Here is a 16,508-nt window from a genome sequence, read left to right as displayed (position 1 = left end):
TTTGTGGCTCAGACAGAGGCCTGCTCAGTGCCAATGCACAGACTCCTGGGAACCAGCAGTGATCAGGTAAGGTGACAAGTATATAATCAGTGTTTGAACATCTCTGATCTCAGCACAGTGCCCACTCCTGTCCCCGCATCACGAAGCACATGAGCAGCATCTCCCCACTGCTACACTGTCCCACGGAGCATACAGCTAACACAGTGGCTCGGCTGTAGAAAAAACACCCACTGAGTATAGATGTATGTACTGTCAAATAACTTCTGAAACTGACTGAGAAATCTAAACCTTCTGTAATCTGGGGACTCCTGATTGATGTCCAAGGTTCTATACGTCAAAAGAAAATGCATATTCCTTAAAGTCTATAAAATATTATTATAGAAAAGTGGTAATACACACTTTATACAGAAAAAGAATAAAATAATGTATGACAATTATTTCTGGGTGGAGAGAATACAAGGAACTTTTACTTCTAATTTTTACATTTCTGTATTACTGGAATTTTTACATGAGTTAATCACTTTGCAATCAGAAAGAAAAAACCAAAACTATTTAAAAATAAATCTCTGTAGCAGTTTCCTGGCAATGACTAGATTTATAAGAATGCACTTATCGCCAGTATTTCAGGAACCTTTCTACAAACTAATTTTATGCTCATCTATATAGTATGACTCTTCTTTGTGTATTTTTATATGCTTTAAAAAAGTACCACAAGCTCTAATCTAAAAACCCATGTGTTCATAAAAAACAACAACAAAAAAAAACCCAAATTCTTACAAACAAAAATACTAATCATGTCCTGTGTGTACAAAGTTTGAAGCAGTCACCCAGGTAAAGGCGCATAAGCTAATACTACAACCTGCTCTCAGCGCCGCACTGGCCCAGAATGACAGCAGTTGCAAAGGCAGGCCCAGGGGCACTGACAAAACAGGCACAGCAGCACCTGATATGCACACTTGAGGCTGGACTGTAGGACAGCAGGGACGTCCCTCACTGGCAAGGCAGCTGTTGCTTTGAAAAAAACATGCCTATGTTCTGAAAGAGAAAGCTATTACTTCACTCACTCACCCCTACACACCTTTACTATATGCTGAGAATAATCAATAATGTTGCTATTATATACTTTGTACTTCTCCTCAAATTCATATCACATACTAAACAGATTACATGAGGTTTAAAATAAAATGGTGCATCGCCAAAGTGCATTAGATTCTGCCAGAACTGAAGTATAGACTTTTTTTTAACGCATACATTGAAAATGACCAGAAGCATTAATATTACCTTGTTAACTTTCACACCTTCTTTTGGAGTTTGTTTCGTGGCTAGATTATACCCAATCATCTGTTTAGCCAACTGTCCCACAACTTTAGGGCTAAGAAAGATAGAGAGAGAAAGGAAAGAAAATCAACCTCTATTTTGAAAATCATTTGAAAGCAGAGTCTATACCAAATCCTCATGTCCACACTGCATAGGATACACCTCCATGCCTGGAATCCATGGACTTTCTGGGAGGGACGGAAGGAGGGAAGGAGGGAAGGACGGAAGGAGGGAAGGAAGGAGAAAGAAGAGGCTGAAGTGACCCTGGCTCAGAGGTTAGAGCGTTGGCCCTCAGACCAAAGAGTTGCAAGGTCGATTCCGGTCACCAGCAAGCTCTTCCATGCCTGCTGGGCCCACAGACAAGGAATGAAAACGTCCAGACTTACTCCTTTGTTACATGAACACCTCCTTTCAAACCGCTACTGAAGGGCACGTACCTCGGGTGCAGTTCGGTCCTTGGCCCTGATCAGGGTTGTGCGGGAGGCAACCAATCAATGGGTCTCTCTCACATTGATCTCTCTCTCTCTCTCTCTCTCTCTCCCTCCAACTCTGTCTGAAAATAAGTGGACAAATATCCTTGGTGAGGATTTTTAAAAAGAAAAGGCTGAAATGCACAACAGGTTTAGGTAAGTTAAAGATGAGGGTAAGAGCCCTGGTCAGTTTTGCTCAGCGGTTAGAGCATCGGCCCACGGACCAGAGAGTCCCGGGTTTGGTCCCCGTCAGGGGCAGGTACCTCGGTTGGGGTTTGTCCCTGACCTTGGTTGGGGTCGTGTGGGTGGCAACTGTTGATGTGTCTCTTTCACATCGATGTTTCTCTCTCTTTCTCCCTCTCTCCCTCCCATTCTATCTAAAGATAAATACAAAAAAAAAAAAATGTCCTCGGGTGAGGATAGGAAAAAAAAAGATGAGGCTAAGAATCACAATAAAAAATGAAAGGTACATGACAGGAGAGGCAAGTGTTCAGTACTGGGGGACTTGGAGCTAGAGCTGAACAGAGAGGCTCAGATCAAGGAAGACCTGGACTGTGTCACACAGGAGACACTGATGTCGCTGGCAATGGGGAGCCACGGCAGGTTCCTGAGTGGGAGAGTGACTTCATGGAAGCAGTACTTAATTTATAAGTGGCATCATTTCCAACATTTGGATAGAAAAACTGATTGTCTAGGAGAGAAGAGTGTCAAACTTCACCAGTTAGTGAAGAAGAAGCCCTTTGTGGGCACAGAAGGAGCACTGGGCGCTGCCAGTGTCTGCCTCTAACCGGTCCCCCCTTTCTGGCGCAGGCACCTACCCTCCCCCACCTTGGGTCAGTGCACCTTTTAACACCAGCAAGCTCTTCCATGCCTGCTGGGCCTACAGCCAAGGAGTGAAAACGTCCAGACTTACTCTTTTGTTAAATGAACGCCTCCTTTCAAACCGCTACTGAAGATACCTTTTCCTCTTCCTCCAGCTAAGATCTGGGCTTTTAATACAATTTCTTTTGCATCTGAAAAAGAAAATTTAGAGTGGGCAGTTGATCTGAAAGTATTTTTTAAGCAGCAATGAAAATGGTAATGACATACAACTTCCCAACCTGGTGGAAGCTCTCGACAGCCAGTCTGAAAATGAGGCAATGAAGAACTTCAAAAACACCAGTGTGCCTAAATATAGTCTGTTTATTGAGGACATCTAAATATTTCCTACTGCCCGGCCGGTGTGGCTCAGTGGTTGAGTGTCGAACCACGCACCAGGAAGTCACCAGTTCAATTTCTGGTCAGGGCACATGCCCAGGTTGTGGGCCCGATCCCCAGTGGGGGGCATGCACGAGGTGGCCAGTCAATGTTCTCTCTCATGGATGTTCCCGAGGACATTTTTTTTTTTTGCATTTATCTCTCTCCCTCTCCCTCTAAAAATCAATAAAGAAAAAAAATTAATAAAATAATAATACATACTTCCTATGAGTTTAATCTGATGCTGGACCATCCCAAGGGAAAGCAAGGCATGTGTTCCCTTGTTCTTTTGAGTGTCAGAGATGCTAAATAAACCCAGGCTGGAGGTATTAATTTTACTGGGTACTGACACTCCCCTGTGGCAGAGGCACCAATCTGCCAGTCAGAGAAGCTAACGACCTGTCAGTCATCTGAGACGTGTCAAAGGGAGACAGGATTATAAAAGGAAAGGTTCAAAGATAAAATGCAAAGGGAGTATGTAATAACTATTCTTGGAAACCAACAGTTTTCTGGGCAGTTGCTCTATATATTGACAGGGTTGGGTAAGGGAGGAGGAAATGGATTAAATAAAAAAGCAAGCAATATTTTTAAAATTTTGGCAGGGTTAACAAAACATCCCAGGGAAAGTGGTTGAGGAAGCTTCGTTTCGCACTCAAGAAAAGAGTGAACTACCTATTCTCAACATCTGAGACCAGAGTCATAAACTCAGACGTCTTATGGGCCAGGCAGAACATGGGGGTGTGGAAGCAGCCCAGTGATGGAGACGGGGCTGGCAAACAGTGGAGCTCCCCCCCAAGCGTCGAGGAGAAGGAAAAAGGGCAGTCCCCAGGTCAGATATGTTGGGTCAACCAAACGGTGCCCATCTCCAGGCCACCACAGGCGTCGTCTGTGTTCACGTCTGTCTAAAATCAGAGAACTGAGTCTGACAATGTTTTCTGGCTTGGCATACCAGGTTTAGAATCTGCAGACCCAAGTTTCAATGCAGCCTTCATGCCTTACTCACCTGTGTGAAATTGGCCAAGTTACTCGGTATCTCTGAGACTCAGTTTACTTGATTGTGAAATGATGATGAAGATTGTTTTAAGAATTAAATGAAATAATACATGTGACTACTTTATCCCAAGAACCTAAAAACTCATATGATTAATGAAAACTGTTGCCACAATCAATTAGTCCATTTAGTGCCTTTGTATAGTGTAAAAATTCAAACGAATTATTCCCACTTGGGCAGAGATGATAGAAAGCAAATGCTGGTGTGTGGCACCACTCATGCAAAGTGAGAGCTCCGTAGGAGTCGCTCTTCCAGCTATTCCTGTTGACTTGTTACTCACAGGCAAGCAAGCCAAGGTTCCCACAGAGGGAGCCACAGAGGGCTTCATCCTGGAGGCAACAGGAGCTACAGAAGCAGCTGATGCTCCACCTGATGCAGTGAGATTATTCAAGTTCGCTGCCTCTACTTGGTCTTCCTTTCTCCTATATTTGCTTACACTCAGAAAGCCAGGGCTCACCTTCTCTCAAAAGCAAACATAGCTCTTTCTTTGCTGCCCTCTGTACCCTCTGACAACTAGGTCTGCCCTGGAAATGAACCACCACACCACCAGTCAAATCATGTTTTAGAATAAACTGGTTCCCACCAAACAATAGAAGACAAGCTAAGACTACCACTTACGATCAGAAACTCACCAGGGAAGGAAACAAGGAAAAACAATGTATCGCCTGTTTATGCTAAGTAATGTAAAAGAATAGCAATATGAGCTATTTGGTTTGGAATTACACAGACCCAGACCCCCGTGACATCTGCCAGCTCTGCCTCTCATTTCCTTTGTAGAGAAGAGGAGACAGGATCAGAAAGGCAACAGTAGCCCGTCTGCAAAATGGTCATAATAATGTATGTGTTAGGATGTCAAAAAATAAATGAAATATACTAGGTGAGGTGCTTACCTCAACACCTGGCACATTAAAAAAACAGCCAAAATATGATATCTATCATCCTTATAATTATTTTCAGCAATTAACCCAAAGACTGGTATATAGGAAGATATTTCTTTTGGAGACATCAAGTAGAAAAAACACTTTCTGGTGTCTACTCAGATTTTTCACTGTGATCTCTCCAAACTGGCTGGAAAGGTCACTGAGCGTGCCATGCCACCCGTACTTCTCACTCCCTCGCCATCCAGAAGAAGGTGTGTTCCTCGCCACGCGTTCCCACAGAAAAATGTGCAGGCCGGACAGAGCCACGTGGGCCTGTTCATGGGCCCTCCTCAGGCCTGAGCAGGTCAGCGTGAGGCACGAACCATCAGGACGAGGAAACCACTGCAGCCTCAATGAAGTGTTTGTCAATAACGTGTGCTGCCGTTTAACCCCATGTCCAAGGACTCCATGTCACCCCATCCGGCAGTCCAGGCAACCGCTTCAAACACTGTGAAGCTGAATGTTCAGTCAGGCAAATAGAAAAAGGCAGAGGAAAAGATCCAGGTACATTGTCTGCAACTTATACCCCAGGCCAAAAATAAGTTCACTTCAACCACGTCTTCCGGTCAGATCTCAAGGACAAAATCAGTCCAGCAGGTCAGTGGCCCAGAGTAAAGCAAGTTTTTCTCACCTTGGGGGAAACTCATACAAAGCAATTTGATTCATGTGGTTATTTACTCAAAGTTGTGAAAATTAGGCAAAGTGAAGAAATCCTGCTGAACAGTAACTAGTCTTCTTAGTATTTATTTACCAGGTTGATTCACACTTAACATCATTATTTCTACTTTATTTAAAGATTTGATTTCTCCAAACTCACACAAATTTCTAGGTTTCTTTTTATTACCTCTGTATTCCCAAACAGAATTATAAAAGAATATTCCATATATGAAATTCAATTTTTTCCTGAAGGCGTAAGATGGCTTAAGCCTACGCTAGGATAACAAGGCCGAAAGAGCCCGGGGGAAAACCAGCTGCTCTAATAGGCTTTGTATGGATACAGGCTGCACTTATCCCTACACTGCTCAGCATACCACTGGGCTCTGGGCAGGCATCACCCGGGGCTGCGTGCCCCGTCCTTCCTGTTTACCTCTCAGATGCAGGGGCCGGCGAGCCAGCACGCCTTCCACCGTGTCCTTACCTGGAGCGGCTCTGACACACAGCCAGGCGCTGCTGAGGCGGGGACTGTGTACTCTCACAGATGTTTTAGGAGAAAAAGCACTGTAAGAAGTATCTTTGATAAACTTACAGATAGATATCAAAGACTCTGAAATACCAAGTCAGTTAAGAGAACAATATTTACAGCCATTTAGAAAGTCTAAAAACACCCCAAACCAGTCTCATTTAGCTCTATTAGTTGCATTAAAATAATGCTTTGTCAAATGTTTTCTCTCATTTTTTTTACCACAAGTGTTGTTTTAATGACAATAATACAGCTTTATAGCAATTTTTATACTCTGCCAATAGTTCCATGCTGGCTAATAAATGTTCTTAGAAGCATTATCAAACCTAGAAAGAAAAAAATTAAATTCATTAAGGAAATCATAACCCAAATAGAGTAAGAAATGCCTTTAACTAGGCAGGCTCACTCTGCTGTTTCAAGACGGCATTCTGACAACATTTTTATGCATAATATTGTTCACAAGACATAGTTTGAAACCACAATACAAAAGTGCAGTGGTAAATGTCTGAAAATAATGCATATTTATCAAGAATACCGGTAAACACAAGTTATTTTCAACCCTCTTTTTAAAACAGTTTTGTGAAGAATCGAGTATTTGTATTACAGAACTGGTTTTTATTCAGCATTGCTCTCTTCAGAAATATAACACTTCCCTAAATGCAAAATGCAGCACTATTTACACTGACTGCGGTGAGGTGACTACTGTGATGATCATCTATTTCGAGTCAATAACAGCAGAATTGTTGGGCAACTATGATTTCTATGGTTCACGAATTGCAGCAAAATTGGAATATCCAGTTTTCAGCACGATTGCATGGTATAATTTCTAGCATGGTGATCACCTTTCACAAGGTTTGATAGAATTCTTAATTGAAAAAGTTAAAATGTACTTACCTATCACTGCAAGGCAAGAAGAAGGGGAGGGTGAACCAAGAATCGAAAGCCATCACAGAAAGATGAACATTCATAAAGAAGATACAGTTACAGAGTGATAAGTCAGAAGTCTAAACACCAATTTCCCAAGGAAAATAAGCTAACTTCTGTGTTTTCATTATGACCCGAGAACCCAAACTTAAAACTCTTCAATTGTTACTGTAATATCTCCTGTAGACCGGTTCCGGGCTCCGCCGGTCGTAACTACCTCCCTGGGAATGAGATGATGTTGCAGTGGTCTTCCATATGCCCAATAGCATATCTGAGACTAAAACAATGAACTCAACTCTCAACATGTCCGACATGGGCTCATCAATGTTGGCACAGAGAATTCCAACATACAGAATGTGAAAAAGATGGTGGCAGCACTGGCCACGTGCCTGACCGAAGCGGACCGGAGAACCCTGGCTGCTGCCCACCATAGTTTACACTGCACACACCCAACACAGTGATGTGCAAATATCAACAAGAGATGGAACTAGGGCGACCTCGAGGTCAGGGGTTTTGTGATACAAACAGGACGCTGTCCAGGGAGACATGATTTCACATTAAGTTACTGATAAGACTTTTCATTAGTTTTAAATCTTAAATTTCCTATTAAATATGGTAGACAATTAATTCCATATGAAAATGCCACTTTGAACAGTTTATTGATTATAAAGAAGATGATAATATTACCTTAATACAAAACATGCTTTTGTTTTCAAGGTAATTTTTAAAAATTTTAGTTCCTATAAAAAATTCCTAAAGTATAATAAATCATTGTTTTTCATGTTGCCATACTCTTAAATATACTGTATATTTATGGTTACATTATAGGCTTCATTAACATCTATAATGATAAATTAACCTACTCAGCTGATTTTGTCACAGATGTTATTAATTAGATTCATAAACATTTCATTGGTAATAAAACTTTTAGAGCTAAATAAAAATTACCTCTAGAAAGGCTCAATTCAGTTGTAATATCTTCCTCTTTCTGTAGTTTAATACTAATGAACAAATTTTACCTATTAAATTAAATAAAAATATATTTCTGTAAGAAAGATTAAGGATAGAAAATCCTAACATTGATGGCAACAATACCCATGTAACCTTATTCTTTTTTTTTTTTTCCATTCCTCACCTGAGAACATTTCTTTTCATTTTTTATTCAGATAGAGTGGGAGGGAGAGAGAGGAAGAGAGACAGAGAGAGAGAGAGAAACATCGACGCGAAAGAGACACATCGAGTGGCCGCACAACCAACCAGGGCCGGGGACAAAGTGCAACCGAGGTACATGCCCTTAGCGGGAACCGAACCTGGATCTCTCTGGACGGCAGGCTGACGCTTTAACCGCTGAGCCAAACCGGCCAGGGCCATGTAACCTTATTCAATTACTTATAACTAATCAAAGAATTTCTAGTACTATAAGATTGCAACCACAGGACATTAAACAAATACTTTGAAAATGAAGTCATTTGGAAAATGAGAATTTTCCAGAAGAAAACACACAAGTTTTTCCAGAAAAAATTTCCAGACAAAATCTCTACTGTTTTATAGATATAGGATGAATTAATGATACACATTAATAAAAATACAGTGTGCCCGGCCAGTGTGGCTCAGTGGTTGAGCATTGACCCTGCACCAAGAGATCACTGGTTCGATTACCAGCCAGAACACATGCCCAGGTCATGGGCCCGATCCCCAGTGAGGGGCATGCAGGAGGCTGCCAATCGATGTTCTCTCTCATCAGTGTTTCTATCTCTCTCTCCCTCTCACTTCCTCTCTCTCTCAAATCAATAAATGAAAAAAAAATTAATAAAAATACTGTGTAACATCGATAACTTCAACAGATCCTAGAAGTCGTGGAAGATGAAAAGCATTTATAAACACTATACATTTCTACAGGGTTGTGTGGTATAATTGATGGGAAAGGATAAAGAAAAACCAGCTATAAAAAGATTTTTATTTTTCCTTCTGATTTTCAAACCAAAGATGCATTCAGTCAAGGTTCAATTAGGCAAGCAGGACTAGTCTGAGTCACAGAGAAGGAGTTACTGAGGGAGTGAAGCTCACACAGTGTGGGAGATGCGGAACACACAGCCGGGCAGACCCCTCCCTCGGTGGTAGGCATTTGGGAACTACCTGGTAAGAGAGACATAAAAGGGATCTCCTGTTGATCTTAACCAGCAGTGAGCAAGAGGGGAATAAAGCGTGGTTATGCCCAGAACTGACGTGGGAAGATAACTCATGAAGCCTTTATTTTCAGAGCCAACAGGAATGACTAAAATTTAAAATGTCTGTAATATAAATATTTCCTGGCTGCACTCAGATTTATAGATATTTCTTTCATTTTCACAGCCATATTACTAGCATTCTGAGATGTCCTACGTTCTTGATTAGAAAGCTAGTATTTTCCCTATTTTCTCTTATTTAAGTCAATTCCTCTATCGGGCCCTACCTTGGTGAGAGGTGTTCATATGCCACTATCTGGAATCTGCTCCACCGTCCGGTGACCGTCCTCATTCTGCGGCCCCCAGTCCACTGACCTCACCCCTGTAGGTCCCCTCGGCTTCCCATGGGCTGTCCTTTCGCAGGAGCTCCTGGCAGAGTGGCTGAGCCCCTGGCAACAGCGTTTTGCTTCACAGCAGTCTCTCTTCCAGGGGACACGCCGTGCAGGGCACACGGGCTCAGGCAGGCACAACCTCACTCTAAACCAGGAGCCCGTGCCCTCAGACTGCAGCCCAGACATCACCTTGCAGGACTGCTGACCTCTCCAACCGGCTCTGCTCCTGGAGAAGCCCACTCACACACAGGCCCATATCGTTCTGATGTCCCAAATGCAGAGGTCATTCAAAATTCCTCGCCCAGACTCCTGAGCCTGGTGCAGACCAAGGAATAGGCCCAGCACCTGTTCCATGCTGCGGAACTGTTCAGGGCGGCTAAAAAGCACGTGGCATGTGGGACCTGAGACAATCGGGAGGTCTACCTGCCCGGGGCTCGCAGAGAATGCCCCAGTAGAGCAATCCCACTTCAGTGAAAATCAACTACATACAAAACTAAGAATTTTCACTGCCATGTAATTACAATAGTGAAACATCTGTGAAAACAATCAAAATGTTCAGCAGCATTTGGACATTCGGCATTGGAAAATAAATTTTATATATCCACAATGAAATAATATAATACTATATATCCATCAACCATGATTAAGTACATCTTTATATGTGAACTTGGGAAAATGTTCACACACTATAAGCTTTAAACAAACCTTAATTATCAATATTTAAAAAATAAATACATTGTGAATAGTCAGTCACAGTGAAATCCGAATGAATAACAGAGAAACTGTGAACAGGGTACCGGACGGGGCCCAGGAGCAGCACTGCAGTGCAGCGCATCTCTCACTAGTCATTTACATGGTTTGGCAATTACCATGTGTTGTGATAAAAATAAATGTAAAAGTTAGAGTTTAAAATGTGAGATAAAGGTAGACAATTATCGGTAGTAGCTTATCTTAAACATCTGAAAGTTCCTTTCTGTATCAGCCTTTATGATTTCACTATGTTGGGTCAGGGAGGCCTGTACCTGCAGAGGCCCCAGAAGACATCTTCAGGAACAGAGCTGGCTCCTTACCACGTGGCTCCTGCCGCGCCACGGAGAACAGCGATGCCAGGGAAACGCCTCACCCTTTTAAGTTATCTACTGAGCAGCCACTGTGTGGGAATTCAAATATTAAAAAGTCACGTGAGGTCATTGCATTTCAGAAACTTAAAATCTAATGGAGGAAAGATACAAACAGATAATGACTGAAAAACACAAATGCTGGAATAAATGTTTAGAACAAGAAAGTGTGGAGTCGAGCTGAGCAGCACACAGGACAGAAGAGCCATGACGAGAAGAGAACTTGATCAGAGCAGGCAGGGCTGGGGAACAGACGCCCATGGAGGATAAACAACTAAGAAAGGCTACTGTACTTTTCTAGTATACTTGCTTGGCTTTCCTGGTTAGCTGCTTAAGTTAGAAATCACTGTAGCACCACCACAAATAAAGGAGTAAAGCATGCCAAGTTTCAGCACTACAAATCATTCAAAATCATTTCAGATCTTCAGAGAACCTCTACTTATGAAAGTTTATCTCCTTATATTCAAGAATGGCACATACATAGAAAATCACACTCATGGTCTTTGTTAAATTTAGTTATTTTATCCTAAGTGCTTTTGAGATCTCTAATAATTCTATCATGGTGGTCTTCAAAGCCCCCAGCCAGGAAGCTAACTCTCCTGGGCTCCGATGAAACTCCCCAGACTCAGTGAAGTGAACTCCACAGTGCGTGACCGCAGCATTGATAGAGTGTGTCCATCCTCTCCACCGGCAAGTAAGATATTCCAACTTAAAATCTGCTATGATTCCAAATGGCAGAGATACAGAACTCCAAGCCATGGCTTGGTGACATGATTATAAAAGAAACCCAGGAGGCTCTTGTCTTACATTCTGCAGTGACAAAGAGGTGGATGACACACTGGAGTTAAGAAGAAGCAAGGGATAACCTACCCAAGAGAGAGGAAAGACCTCAGAACCACTTGCCCAGGACAACACATCTTCTGAGATCCAGCATAAATTGTGGTGCGCTGCATTTTATATCGCAATGTCTTGCTCTTTTATTGCCTGTCCTGATCCACTCACTGTGTCTGAAATCTAAATCTACTGCACAAATGTTAACCACAGAGAAGATTTCAGATCATATCCTGGAGGATGAACCTTGCAATTGCAGTTGACTGGGAAGAGTGTGTTTTGCTGACTTTCCAAGGTCCCAAAGGCCTGAGACATACTTCATCCTTTTCTCCCTATGCCAGCTTTCTTTGGTTTCCTTCCTTCCTCCCTCCCTCCCTTTCTTCCTCCTCTTCTTCCTCTCTTCTGCTTCCAAGTTATTTAAGGGCATATTCAACTCTACCTGAGATAACTAACTTCACTTTCAACAGCTAGAGAGATCAGCACTGATTCAAATTCCACCTCCCAACACACTAGCCAACCGTCCGGTGCATCTGCTTTATCACATCGCTCTCCATCCATCACAGGCCCTCTTTTTCTTTCACGCATTTCAAAGTAAGTTGCAGGAAGCAGTACTGTTACCCTTAATGCTCCAGCATACATATCAGTAACTAAAGCTTGATATTTGGTTATAGCTCCTTTTTGGAGACAGATAAAATTTACATACGTGACTGCACAAATCTGAAGTGTACTGTTCAATAGGTTTTGACAAATGTATATATCTGTATGACTCAAATCCCAATCAAGAAATACATTATTGTTTCCGAGAACATGTAAGATGTGTCCTTACCACAAAATATCTAAATAGTCCAGCACTCCCAACAGGGATCTAAAGTCTCTTGACCGGATCTCCACTGAAACTAGGCATGAATGTTAACTGTGCACACCTCAGCACCAAGCCAGTGCCGAACGCCTGGCCTGCACTAGGCCCCCACCACATCTGCCACCAGCCAATGGTATCTAACTACCACCTCTAAATCAAAATCCTGTGAAACACCCTGAAGTCAGTCAATGATATGCAAAGTACTGACTTCAAAAAAATTTTTTTTTACCATGAGCATATGTAATGTTTTGAAAAAAACTAATCATTTTAAACATAATTTTTACAGCAGTGATGTTCTATAAGCTTGGGGGAAATGACTGACAATTGCTGCACCAAAGGGGTTCCCGGCACACGTCAGAGCTGGGAATTTGGTGTGACTACTCCATGCTGAATGGGGAGGTCAGATCTCCTGGGGCTACTGGCGCCCTCCAGAAAGGCCAGGCTGATGCTGGGAGCCACTCTGACGCAGTGCTGGGGTGCGGAGAACGACTCTCTAGCCCAGATCTCTTCTGTGCTTGCTGCTTGTCACCGCCCCGTCACGGCCACCGCGCGGAGCCTAACACCAGGGACTCCAGACTTTCTATGAGCCTGCAGGGTTTTTTTTTTTTTTTTAATCCTCACCCGAGGATATTTTTCCATTTTTTGTACAGACAGAGTGGGAGGGAGAGAGAGGAAGAGAGAGAGAGAGAGAGAGAGAAACATCGACGTGAAGGGACACATCGAGCAGCTGCCACCCGCACGACCAATCAGGGCCGGGGTCAAACTGCAACCGAAGTACGCGCCCTTAGCGGGAACCAAACCTGGGTCTCTCCGGACCGCAGGCCGACGCTCTAACCGCTGAGCCAAACTGGCCAGGGCCTGCAGGGTTTTTGAAAGACGACCACCAGAAAGTATTTAGAAGATAAAAGCCAAAACATTACAAACTAAAGTATATTAATCTTTTGAAAACTTCAGAACATACAGATAGAAATGTCTAAAAAAAGGCTGAAATATATCATTATCAGTGGTCAACTGAAATATAAAGTCTCATTATCAGTGGTCAACTACAGGGTTGGGGGCCTCAAATGACTTTTACTTTCTTCTTTATAGTTCTGCACTTTTTATAGGGACTCTTATACCTTTATAATCAGAGAAAAACTATTTTATAATTTAAATAAATTATGTGTATTTGACTTGGTAAGAACAGTAGCAATATTATTGCTAAACAAGGGGGAAAATGTTGCTGTAATACAAAATATATACCATTATGCACATATATACATATATAATGTGTATGCTAAGGATAAATTAGGAATGAAATATACCAAAGTATTAACTCTGATCATTTGGAAGGAAATAGATTATGGGTAACTTTTACTTCTTTTTGATTGCAAATTTGCTGCAAAGAACGTGTATTACTTCTGTAAATAATGGGGAGGGGAACAGCAGTCATTTGCAAAATGAGCTTATTATGCATTAGATCATATCGGTGTTTGAGGTGTACACAGAGCACGGCCATTCTGCTCTGCTGAGCTCCCCACCCAGCAGTTCCCAGAAGGTATGACTGGGCATGAAGGGGAGGGCAAAACCTGCCCCTGTCCATTCCGGTTCAAAGCCAGCGCAGTGCTCCTTGGGCCTAGCGACACATACGTCTACATTCGCCAGAATTAGCTGCGGTAGGATGAACATTCATCCCTGGGAGACTCAGGACAAAGCACTAAGCCTCACATCAGGTTCCCTTAAGGGCAACTCAAAGGGGTGAAGCACCCTCTCGAGGTGCCCCAAGCTCCAACATCCTAAGAGGAACATGTGTAATTTTATAACATCTCCCTTCTATGTACATAAACTTACTATCTCTCTAAGTCCCTCGTAAAGAAGGAAACACTGGAGAGGATCCAAGTGCAGTGGGCAAGGCCATGAGTCCTGCCTGGGCGAGTGGCTCTGGGGCAGGGCTCGGGCCTTGCCCTTCCTAGTCAGCTGAGCGACCCTGGCCAGAAAACAGAGCCTCAATTTTCTCATTTATAAAATAACACTAACAAAAATAGTGCCTACCTTTCAGAGTTGCTATGAGTATTTTATGAGAAGAAAAAGCAAAGTACTTAACTGACTTATACTTACTCATACAGCCTTACACTTAAACTTGCATCATAAGTATCAAGTAGATGATGACGATAATGATGAATGTGCTATTGGGCAAGATAATTTTATAATAAATAATAATGTCTACTAATACTGACTTTTACAACTGTTAAGAATACATCAGATACCCATCCTGTATTTTTTCCAGTCATTCAGAAATGATAAAAATGACGCGAACATACGAGTTCCCATCGAGATAAAAGGGTCAGAAGCTTCCAGAGCAGCCCGAATTTACAGACACATGGCATCGTCCTGCCACTACCAGATGATCTTGTGCTTCTGTAAGTAAATTGGGTATCTCCAGACCCCAGGTAGGAGACTTCTGCCACAAATGCACACCATGTTTTGATTTACATTTGAATAGTGTGTTTAGTTCCACGGCCTGAATGTTTCCTTGCTTTCAGTCTGTCTCCCATGGTTGTCAACGTGGCACAAATGGCCCTGGCCCGTTCTCCACGATTCCTGGCAGAGAAGAGGAACCCTGACTCCATCTGGAGCTCCTCTACGTCATGCTGTATTAGCAGACTGAGTCCTGTACCAGCACGTGCCTCCCTCCCTCAACACTGGGGTGCTGTGACCCCCCAGCCCTGTGGCAGGCTGCAGGGGAGGGAAAATGAGCGGGAAAGCAAGCTACATGCTGAGCTTAGCTGGTGTTTGTACACTGCTGTTAGGATACATGGTCATCTGTCCTTTAGTACCATTGCTGCTATGACTGGCATTGTTACTATGGTGCTTGGGGCTGTTGTGATGTGTCTAAAAGACCCCACATAAGACTTGACATACCTTGCCTCACTTAATCTTCACATCAGCCCTCTGCAGGAGACACTATTCCTAGAGATCAGGACAATGAATCTCAAAGAAATAAAGTCCCTTGTCAAGGTCACAGTTGTAAACACCAGAGCACAGGATCCACTAGAGCTGAAGCTCCACCTACGGCACCAGAGCGTGACCGTCCGTCATCCTCCCCCGTTCAAGTTCAGGCAGGGAAGAGGCTGGGAGCTAGGAAGGAAAGCTGACAGAGAGAAGGCAAGCCACCAGAATTCCTGATGGTGACTTCTGGAGTCTGCCAATTAAAATGAAGACAAGATGCTGGCCAGGGTGGCTCAGTGGATTGAGCATCGTCCCAAGGACTGAAGAGGTCCGGGTTTGATTACCAGTCAGGGCACATGCCTGGGTTGTGGGCTCGATCCCCAGGAGGGGATGTGCAGGAGGCGGCTGACTGATGTTTCTCTCTCTCTCTCCCTTCCTCTCTAAAAAAATATCAATAATATCATATTAAAAATAATTAAATAAATAAATAACATGAAGAAAAGATGGTGAATCGGCTAAAGCAACAACAAATGCCTCCTGTTTTGAGCTGCATGAAGGGTTTGCCCATCAGGTAGCTCACAAGGACTAGTAACTTCAAGGACAATTCCTCTTACTGTCTATACAACCAAGTGTTTTGTGATTTAATACACTGATCATCCTGTAATAAAACCAAGCCCTTGGTACTTTTATTACGCAGTGAAAACAGACAGCAGTCCAGACTGACAGGGCAGAAAGCAGTTCTGAAAAGTCAGAGGTGACATTGGCCACGCCTCCTTTGCCGCACTGTCACTGCAGACAGGGACGTCAACACCATGAGGAGCAAGAGTGTGGACCTCCGTCCACTGACTGGCATTAAGGTTCCTGGATTTAAATTCTGGCCCAACTGTTTTACTTCACTGTGTAAAATTTTGAAAGTCACTTAATCTCTCTAAACTCCAGCTTTTTTAAATCTAAAAAATGGAAAGGATAATAGCAAGTATCTCACAGATTACTGGGAGAAGCCAAGGATGCAATCCACGTAAAGACTGAACAATGCCTGGTGACAGCAGGTGATGAATGAATATGAGGCTTTATGGCTTTTATGTCTTATACCTTCTGATTTGGACCCAGATGGTTG

General features: G+C 42.9%; 1 protein-coding gene across 6 annotated transcripts in view; it reads right to left on the bottom strand.

Moving 5' to 3' along the window:
* Positions 1-16,508, bottom strand: part of SUCLG2 (succinate-CoA ligase GDP-forming subunit beta) — a 238,994-nt gene that overhangs the window by 119,420 nt on the left and 103,066 nt on the right. For 5 of the 6 annotated variants that reach the window (XM_036266382.1, XM_036266383.1, XM_036266384.1 and 2 more), the window contains 2 exons: positions 2,701-2,800; positions 1,282-1,372 (listed from right to left, as the gene is read on the bottom strand). In XM_036266382.1, the coding sequence (XP_036122275.1) occupies positions 1,282-1,372; positions 2,701-2,800 (191 nt within the window). Of the gene's footprint in view, positions 1-1,281; positions 1,373-2,700; positions 2,801-3,695; positions 3,724-16,508 lie in introns of those variants that run through there. The other variant, XM_036266388.1, reaches the window with a different exon arrangement.

This window comes from Molossus molossus, unplaced genomic scaffold (assembly GCF_014108415.1).
Source record: "Molossus molossus isolate mMolMol1 unplaced genomic scaffold, mMolMol1.p scaffold_m16_p_18, whole genome shotgun sequence".
Taxonomy (NCBI): domain Eukaryota; kingdom Metazoa; phylum Chordata; class Mammalia; order Chiroptera; family Molossidae; genus Molossus; species Molossus molossus.
Note: the sequence above shows the minus strand (reverse complement) of the source record. Positions and strands in the feature narration are given on the sequence as shown.